This window comes from Carassius gibelio, chromosome B11, assembly GCF_023724105.1.
Source record: "Carassius gibelio isolate Cgi1373 ecotype wild population from Czech Republic chromosome B11, carGib1.2-hapl.c, whole genome shotgun sequence".
Lineage (NCBI taxonomy): Eukaryota > Metazoa > Chordata > Actinopteri > Cypriniformes > Cyprinidae > Carassius > Carassius gibelio.
In genome coordinates this window covers 15,081,325-15,091,577 of record NC_068406.1, presented here as the reverse complement: position 1 = coordinate 15,091,577, position 10,253 = coordinate 15,081,325, and the positions used below count along the sequence as shown (strand labels likewise).

At 33.8% G+C, this 10,253-nt stretch overlaps 1 protein-coding gene across 2 annotated transcripts in view; it reads left to right on the top strand.

Annotated features, from left to right (window-relative positions):
• Nucleotides 1-9,758: 9,758 nt before the first annotated feature.
• LOC127968250 (ephrin type-B receptor 2) overlaps nucleotides 9,759-10,253 on the top strand; it is a 132,306-nt gene continuing 131,811 nt past the window's right edge. Inside the window, exon 1 of one of the 2 annotated variants that reach the window (XM_052569312.1) lies at nucleotides 9,759-9,925. In XM_052569312.1, coding sequence (XP_052425272.1) covers nucleotides 9,871-9,925 — 55 coding nt within the window. In that variant the 5' untranslated portion in view covers nucleotides 9,759-9,870. The remainder of the gene's footprint in view (nucleotides 9,926-10,253) is intronic. The other variant, XM_052569313.1, reaches the window with a different exon arrangement.

Here is a 10,253-nt window from a genome sequence, read left to right as displayed (position 1 = left end):
TATATATCTGTTTACTACAATTATACTAATATTACTGCAGTTTAAATTAACTATTTTAATATATTTTGAAATGTAGTTTATTCCTGTGATGGCATGAATTCTGAGCAGCGATTACTCCAGATCCTTCAGAAAACATTCTAATATGCTGATTTGCTGCTTAAGAAACATTTATTATCAGTGTTGAAAACAGTTATGCTGCTTTATATCTTTGTCTAAACCATGATGCACATTTTTTTTTTCAAGATCCCTTGAATAGAAAGTTAAAGATAACACCATTTATTAAAAATGTGAATCTTTTGTAGCTTTATAAATCTTTACTGTAAATTGTATCCATCTTTTATGAAAAACAGCAAACAGCCCACCCAGAAAACAAAACAAAACAAACAAACAAACAGCCACAACAACAACAAAAGATTTTACTGACCTCAAGCAGTTGATCTGTGATGGTGTACAATGAGGCAAACAAAGGTTTTGTTCTCTATTATTAAAAATGAGAGCCTGGCAAATGCTACGAAGCACAGAATATGGCTGCCCATCTGTTAGCAATCTTGCTTTGTGCCAGTTTCTTGCACTCTGAATATCTTATTTTACTCTAGACATGAAGCTCTTGTTCAGCAGTTCATCGTCACTGCTGCAGAATATTATAAATAATGCACAAGACTACAAGCGTGTCAGAACCAGAGGGCTTCAGATGGGCCAAACGGAGAAATTAGAGTCTAAAAGATTCATTTTACGTCTGCATATGTGTGCTTAAAGTACCAGTCACTGACAGAGCCTTGGGTTAACAAATTTATACACACACACAAAAGAGAGTTTAACATCCTTCTTTGTGGTTCCACAGTTGGGATGCAGGCAAAATTTGATGGAATGATTGATTGATTGAGCCTTATGTTCAGATTTTTTTTGGTGACCACAGCATTTAGCTTTGGTCATTCATCTGATGTTAGTGGAAAAAATTATGTAATTGATTTATTGTTTTTGAATATGTGTCTTTTATCCTTGGAAAATCTTTTTGTGGTTCGGTACTGTTCTCTTCCAAAGAACATTTTCATCAGAAACGGGCAAACAGAAAGGCATCACGCTAACAATTGTTTACTCCAACACTAGATTCTTTTGTGCATATTGTTTTCATAAACTCACATTAAGGTGGCCCTGACCTGTCCACGAGATAAGCCTGGGCAGAAGCCAGCTTTGCAGTGTAATTTATGACCCTGAGTCAAGCCAGATTAGTCTTGATTGGATCGTCTGTGCCATATGTGACCTACAATCTGTACTCTGCTTGTATTGGCAGGCTGAAGGGGTCAGCAAACTGCCTGGGCAAAGGTTGTCATGGGAACAACCCCTGGATCCTTCAGTCTGCTATTTCGCTGCCCCCGCTCATTTTGAGGCAGAATGATCCAGATTCTTGTATGTCACTCTTATATTCTTCTGCTCTATTTCCCAACTCTGCTGCTCCGCACAAAGTAATAGACACAAAGTGCTTATACACACACACTTACACAAAACCATATTTGTAAAGTTTATGTCCTGTAGGCTATGTACAGTATTCAAGAAAAAATATAATAATAATTGTTATAGTTAACTGGCTATTAATTAAGTTCTGATTCTGTGAAGCTCTTATAGCTTGACAAACATAGCTAATTTTTCAATCTGTAAAGGATGCTGATCCAATGATTGTATTAGGGTAAAAACGTTTATTTGATTTTTTTTCTTTTTTTTTTTATAGTACAAAGCAAAAAATGCAGTACATGCACAGTGTTTGTTTTTAATATAATTTACATTTCAAAGTACTTTTTGCACCAATTTACAAAACTTGCAAAGCATCAGCACATCAAATGACAGGTAAAAAAATATTATATTAAATTTTATGCATTAAAAAAATTACACTTTACTTAAAGCCTTTATTTTCTAGTGCATTATAATTTTTCTTGATGTGCATTGTAATACATTATATCTTGATTTAAATAATTATAACAAAATTTTAAATACATAGTGTAACAATTAATTAATATGTATTATAATGTATTAACTATGGTTGCAATGATTTAACTTTTTAGTTCATTACAATGCATAATTAATGCATTAAAACTCCTTTTATAATGCATTATACGTAAAGTGTTGCCTAAAATTATTTTTATTTGAAAACTGCAATTTTATAGTTCAGCACAGAAAACGAGTATTGCAGTGAGTATTCTTTTTGGAAATGACATTTTTTTTATTCCTAAAATTACACATTTACACAAATATATTGTAAAGAATATTAAATCATGTTATTAATTTAAAACAATTTAAAACAATGATAATATAAGGTACAGTAATTTCTGTTCATTAGTAATTGCTTCTTCATACAAAAGGATCATTATTGTCCATTATAATAATAATAATAGCACAAATTAAAGTTACTCGTCTAAACTCATTTACCCCCCAAAATAAAAAATCATGAAACCATGAAAAAAAAAATAATGTTATTAATTCAATCAGTGATAATATATGTTAAGTTCTGTTCATTTAAAATATTTTCTTTACCCAGAAGAATCACATATGTTTTCCATTATTTAAATACAAATTACATGTTAAGAGCTTTGAAATAAATCATTAGATTATGATTTTTTTTTTCTAAAAAGTTCTGAAAAAAACAAAACAAATTAACTTCAATCTCAAAACTATTATAAATAAGCATCCCGAACAGTAGAAAATCTGGAGAGTAATTCATGTTTAGGCACCATCTGAACACCTTAAAATTCTTCTGAAAAAGCTATTGCTGAGGTTTTAAAGTCGCAGATCTCTGCCTTGGCCATAACACTGCCATCCCCATCCATCAATAAAACATCCGCTGAGAGCTCCCTAGCACAACGTTGTATTTCTTTACAGTCAATGTGGTACTGAGGAGCCCAGTAAGAAACGGGTGCTCCCAGCCGCCCTTAGACCACGAAACAGTGATTAAAAGTGAGTGTTCCACAGGCCTGGTGGTAAAGCGGGAAAATATCTTCCAGATGTAGCATGGTAATAATCTCCTGAAGAAAAACAACACAGAATGAATAGTTACAGAATTAGCAGAAAATACCTTAAAGTAGGAATTAGTTTGAAAGAGGGGAGCTCTTTGCATTAGCGAATTATACTAACAAGACTTCCAGAGTACTGATCGGCCAAAATGTGAGTCTGCTAAATGTAATCGTTAAGGATTAAACACGTTTTCATGAAACACTTTCTATAGGCAGATGTTAAGGGTTCCACACATCTTGGGCCGTTAGTGTCGGTCATGGTAAGTTTATGGAAATGTACTGGAAGTGAATGGTTTGACTGACACATGGAGAGTTTAATCTGCCGTGCTTGCCGTGAACAGAGGATTTTCACTTTGCGGAGTGGACAGAGTCTTCTGTGAGGAATTGTAAATGCTGATTCGTATGGTGGGTAACTGCATCCCAATACACTTAAAACGTCCACCATCACAGTGGCAAATCCTATTAACCCCCGAATCCTGTTAACCAGTTCAATCTGGTGTTTTAGGTGTGTGGACAGAATAATATAGTTTTAATGCATTAAAAACTATATTATATTACTTTTTTATTTTTTCACTGAACTTTTAAGTTCAGTGCTGAACTATTGTATTCACCATTAATTTCCTTGATTATTTGTATGTATTATTCATCTTCATAGAGACCCATAACTAAGTAAAAACATTGCAGTTGTTTAATAACATAAAAAAATAGTAATAATAATACAAAATAAATATACTTTTTTCTTTATCTTGCTTTTTAAAACTTTATATAGCTATCTAACTTGATAAAGACCCAGAAGTAAAAACAGTACAGCTATTTAATAACCATATTAGTAATAATAGTACTTTCTTTCTTTCTTTCTTTCTTTCTTTCTTTCTTTCTTTCTTTCTTTCTTTCTTTCTTTCTTTCTTTCTTTCTTTCTTTCTTTCTTTCATTCACTTTATTTAGCTATCTACTTACATAATGTGTTAGAAATGTGTCTAGTTACAAATTATGGTAATAGTAATAATAATCCATCCTTTATTTATTTATCGCTTTACTTTTTTATTATTATTTTTTTCTTTTTTAAAAAGAGACTATAAATCAACATTTTCAGCAGTTTGACCTTCATCTGTATCTAAATTTGATTAGATGTGCCCACTTTTTCCAAAACAAATTGAGACTGCAAATGAACCGATTTTAAATTCTGTAACATTTTGATGCTTTTAAAAGACCAATATTATCAAATTCAATCTTTTTGCCAGATCGTGAGTGAATGAAGGTTAATGGGAATTATCTTTGCAATTTTTCCCATCTCTTTCTGGTTTTAACTAAACAATCTGTTTTGAAAATGAACATATAGGGAGCTTGAAGCATCTTCCACAAAAATCAACATATGCTTTGGCTTTTCAGAAACAAACGCACATGTTTTGTCTAGAGTTACATGTGGCACTTGACATGCACACACAGGTGCACATGAGAAAATCCCCTTCTTGGGATTATATATTTCAGCTACAAGAAATCTGACAGGATGCACAGGAGCTTTGCAAGAGAACTCGGGCAAATCTGCATTTGGAAAGTGAACAAAGCTATGGACAGGGAGCTTGTGTTTCATGTCGCTAATGAAAGCCACTCTTCTTTAGGGCTGCAAACGTCCACCTGAGGAACATTACAGTCACCCTAACCACTACCCCTCTAAAGTACTTCAGCGTGGCTGCTGGAGCAATCATCACTTTATATGAAGAGAGCTGTATCAATTAAAATAAGGTCTATGATTGATGACAAACGTTGAAACATGCCTTTTTTCCTTTCTATGACCGTCATTTGAGTCATTTTTGCAACGACTATGTTTTTGTGTAATAGACGTGGATTTATTTTGGTGATTAAACCCATGTCCTGAATTACAGTGTCTGCTTTGCGAGGTTTTGGTCTCCAGGATTGTTTAACACAGGCCTTTCTCCCTCATAAATGGATAAAGATGCAATGCTACACAGTGACACACACTGACTGAGCGCTTCAACAAAGCATTCTTGTGACGAAAATCCAAAAGTGAGGTAATGCGGTATGAGGAATGGCTAAAACGACTTTATACGGATGACTTTCCTCCAATTCAGCTCTGATCTACGAATACGAATAGCTTTACTGCATTTTTTTCTTCATCTTTTATAGGAACTCAGATCACATAAGTTGCACTTCGCATGGTAATAATCCTCCATAAGTTAATTAAAAAGGCACAAGACTTTTGGCCTCATGATTAAATCTGCACAGCCTAATTGAGGTTAAATTCACATTTTGGCAGTGAGTCACTGAAACACTAATAGGATGACTTAGCAGTAACTAAACCTGACCACAGGGGAAGTACAGAGAGCTGTGTTGTATATCAATGGGTTTGATTATTGCACTCACTCTAAAGAATAGAATTCATTAACTTTCAAATTCGCTCATTATATTCAGCCCTTATCACCGGAAGGCTCATTTATCACCTTAAATAGGCAAAAAGAAGACGTAACAGCAAAAGAAACCCCAAGTGAAATACACTTCAAGTCAAGCCCAAGTTTAATTTTAAGGCTTGAATGTGAAGTGCCGGTATAAAAGCCTTATCTTTTCTCTCTGACCTGTGAGGCAGTGTCCCTCGAGGGTTAATCCACATCTGAAGAGTCTTCTCAGATTATAGAGCAGCCAGGATCTGACACAAAGGTCAAAGATCAAGCACACATAATTAACAGATAGCAGAGCACTTTAAAGCCTACCTTCATTAAGTTCTGCAGGCAGCCATGCCAGTAACTAAATACAGATAAGGGTGGCTTAAACGTCTAAAAGGTTTTTTTAATGGCTCTACTTTTAAACGGATACAAGGAGAACATTGATTTGCAGTTTAAAATTTGGGAATTTGTGTATGTACTATATGTAACGAATGAAAATAATAGATTTGCAGGTGATTTGTGAGGCATTAATACTTGAGATAAAGTTTGGCATTTTAGATTTTAAATCCATATTGAATACTAATGTTATGTACTATATACTATATTTATATACTGTATATATAGGAAAACAACTAAACTAGAAACTCAAGAGTGAGAATTAGACAGAGGTGTATCTCCTTTCCACTAGGTGGCACTGTTGAAGCAATTTGCTCCTACATTTTTCAAGTGGCTTCAAAGTTACACACATCACATTTGATCAGATAACCTTTATCTGTGTGATGTGTTGAATTTTTGGGTACAACCTTTTGCATATCTTTTGATCTGTATTAGTCAAAATACACACCAAAAAACCTCACATTGTGCAAAACTCTGATTGAATTTGGATGGAAAATCTCAGGAAGCTTTGCGTGGATTTGAATTAAACCTATATATTGTTGTTTATATTAAGCTTGCGTAATGCATAAGATATACTTATTGATCTTAGTTTCTAATTTTGCAAACCAAAACAAAACTTATATTTGAATACTGCTGTCATGCTGAAGTTTTGGTATTATTATTATTTTTTATTATGTATTTATTTATTTTTTTAATATATGGTCTTGCATAAAAATATGCAGAACCCACACAAAACCCTGTTTGGTGCTATTAACATGCAGTTAAACAAGTTTATGCATGAGACAGTCCAAAACAAGTTAAACTATACACATAAATTAGACCATTTATTTTTCTTAATGTGAAATGTAAACCTTGGTTTGGATTTTAATGTTATAATGTGATTTTAATGATATAATGTGAAGGTTTATGTTTAAAAAAATGAGCTGGCTAAATGACTCCTCCAGAAACGGTTCACACACACAGTAGTTTTCTCTTTGATGTACTGTGATATTAGAGAATGGTATCAATTCACAATACATTCTTTTCCATACGGGAAATGATAAAAAATAATTTAAAACATTTCTTACTTGATATTCCAGCAGACATAAGTCAAAGTATTAAAGTCCAGTCTCCCATGGTTAGTCTAGTTTTATATCCTTTGATATTTCTCCTCAGACTGACTGGTATTTTCAAGTAAAATACTGCCAGTTCTTTATATTACAATAACAGCTTTGTTCCATGAGAGCATAGACTAACAAAACGCAGATTCCAAATTCAATAACGGGGAATAGAATAACTTAATCCCGCCATTGCCCACAAGTCTCAGGTTATTTAGAAAGACACCTTATAGGTCTATATCTGCGTTCTGATATACTGTGATCCTCTAAGACAGCCGTGATTTACTTGGTCAAATTCTGTGACCTCGCAAGGAATGGTAAAAGTGGTCTCAGCTGCCATTAATCTGAGATCCGTGCCCCATACCCTGCTACTGTCGCTTATAACAACTCATTTCATACCATCTGTGTAAGAAAATCAGCTTGTGGACTTCTCCAAAATTTACCTTCTGCCTGTGTACACCTTCGCCGTGGGCTAGTGCCTCAGTTTTTGATTGTTATGCTTAGCATTATTTGGATTACACTACCAGCTGTTGAGACAGGAAATCAGTTGTACTGTATATTGCTTAAAGGAATATTTCAAAATTTAATTTGAGGCTTGGCACACAATGGCATATAAATTTAACTGTTGCTTCTTACAAACTACAACTGAGAGGTCAAAAGCTTATCTATTAATAATCTGTTTCAGCTGTTAGCCCAATTTTTTGCGAGTATCATTTCTTAACATACCAATTGCTTTAAAATGAGTGGAGGTGATTAATCAAAGTTTGTTTTTTAGGCCACATTCTCACTTTAAGGTAAATCCACTCATAAAATTGATTTAACAACAAAGCAAAATGCGATTTGTGCCCTTCAGTTTTTTTTTTGTTGTTCTTGAAATTATCGATTTACTGAAACAACGGCGAGCAAGGGATTTTACTGTTGTTCTTTTAACCCACAGAGATACAACATTTAAATTATTCATCTGAAAACTAATAATTGTAGAAAATAGAACATATTGTTAATAAAATGAAAAAAAAGCAATAATCTAATGCCATTCTAGTACATCACTAGTACACTTCATAAATTAATTAATTATTTCTTTCAGCATTTTTCATTTATCCAAAATCACCGGTGCTTGTCAATAGTTTAAAATCAATACAACCTGAATTGTATAGTAACTACCCTTTTCACATTTTCTTTCTTTCATTTTCTTTTTAAAAAATGTCTTATATATATGTATACAACCCACACACACACACACACACTAACATACAAAAAGACTTTTAGACTTTACACTTGAAGATGTGTAACAGCACACAGCTGTGTAGTACAACCAGCTGAGATCAGGTAACTCTATGTCCAGACTTCTGAGAGGTTTTCAAGAGCCAACTGAGCTGTAGGGAAGAATAAAAAAAGCCCTACATACCAGAGAGGACAGGATTTTTTCTTTCTTTCTTTCTCTTTCTTTCTTTCTTTCTTTCTTTCTACACAAGGCCTGCTACTTTATTTTATTTTATTACATTTCTAATGAGTTTATTTTTTATAAGTGAGGTAGCGAGTAGAAAAGTATGAACAGGTGTCTAACTTATACACCATTATTATTCAGATAACAAATATAACCTCCATCTCTTGCCGAGACACTGTTTTCAGTGGAATAAGTGGAATAACATGATACATCCATTACAAGGTTTCAAGGTTCATAATCTATTTATTTATTTTTAATCACGCGGGTGCTGAAAGAAAACCAAGTGAAGTGTGGTGACAATTTAAATTCAACCTCAAGATGTCTTGTTTGAACAAAGACACAAAGCTGCTACAATGTTTGAAAATCTGTTTATTTTCATCTAAAGGGCAAATGAATTTGCTTTATTATATTTTAGTTCCATAACTTACAAAATATTAATAAAAAAAATATATAGCTAGTATTTGAAAATTTCACTTTCCTGTTGTACTTTTATCAGCTTCTTCTGACTGACCTTTTTACACTGCACTTTAGTTGTTCTAGGGACATACACAAACGCATTTAAATATTGTTGGACACACACATTGTTAAAACTGCAAATGAGGCCTAGTGAGTTGGTCACAGCTGCCACACACATTGTATCTCATTCTGCTCTCATTGATTTAGCTTCAGTGTGTACATATAAAACATCTGTCTCTTTTTAACTAAGTTTCAAATGCCCATAATGCCAGACAATTTTGTTTGTACATTGAACGATGCTTTTTTACTTGTTTTTTTTTTTTTTACATATATTTTAACTTAAGCACAATATTAACGTAAATACTTTAGAAACAATTATAGGCTACAATAATCATATGTTTCCTTCATACGGTTTCCGGTATTTTTTTTACCCATCGTTTCACAGTAATTTTAAAAGCCATCTTACCTTTTTACTTTTTTTTATGAAGAATGTGGTAAACAGAAAAAAAAAAACGAAGACGACAGAGTATTCCGATATCATTACAACAATTAAAAAAAACATAATTTTCGATTCATCTTTATAAATCATCTAAGAGTCTGTCTATATTCACATCACTCTGTATTCCCAATTGCCACAATTTTTCTACCGCATCCGCTGATAAGGCTGAATAGTTACGCTCTTGCATTGATTGACAGGTGGGACCGAGTAAAATTGGGCTTTCGGGTTGGCTGGCTTGACGCTTTTATAGTCTGCCCGACCGGAATCGACTCGGGTCGATTCTTATCGTTGAAATAATATATAAAATACACTTTACTCATTTATAAAGCGAGGTTTCCTATGCACATTTGTCCTCCAGCCGATCACACGCAGAGCTAGTAAGCACCTTCCCCCCTCGTCTGACTCATTTGGTCTCGTCCATACTCGCTTAGGATTTTAGTTGTGTGTTTATGGCATCGTATTCATTCAACGGAAGGTGAAAGTCTGCCGGTCTGCGCTAGCGTCTGATATCAATGGCTTTCAGGGCTCATTTTATTTGAATGTCTGGACTTTATATAATTTCTCCCCTAAGAAACCAATGATGGATATCCTATGGATTTTATGGACATTACCCTCAGTCCTGGCTATTGAAGGTAAGACGTTTCTCCCCGTGTTTTGCGAGTCCAGCATCTTGCCGACAAACAGAGTTTACGGTCACGGCACGTTAGTTTTGAATGCCATCCAAGAAATAAGATACGAAACCGTTTTTCGCTAATTAACAACTGTGGAATGAGACTCGGAAAAAAATGATTTTTTTAAGGGTTACATTCTCCCTGACAGGAACGTATTCCTTTGATAGGGCTCGTTCTGTCAAGCAAACTATATCCTAGTAAAATCATCAAGGGTGGCTCATAAACACATTTATTTGGCAAGCATCAGATAAATGACTCTGAGTTGGAAAAATAATATATTTATCATATT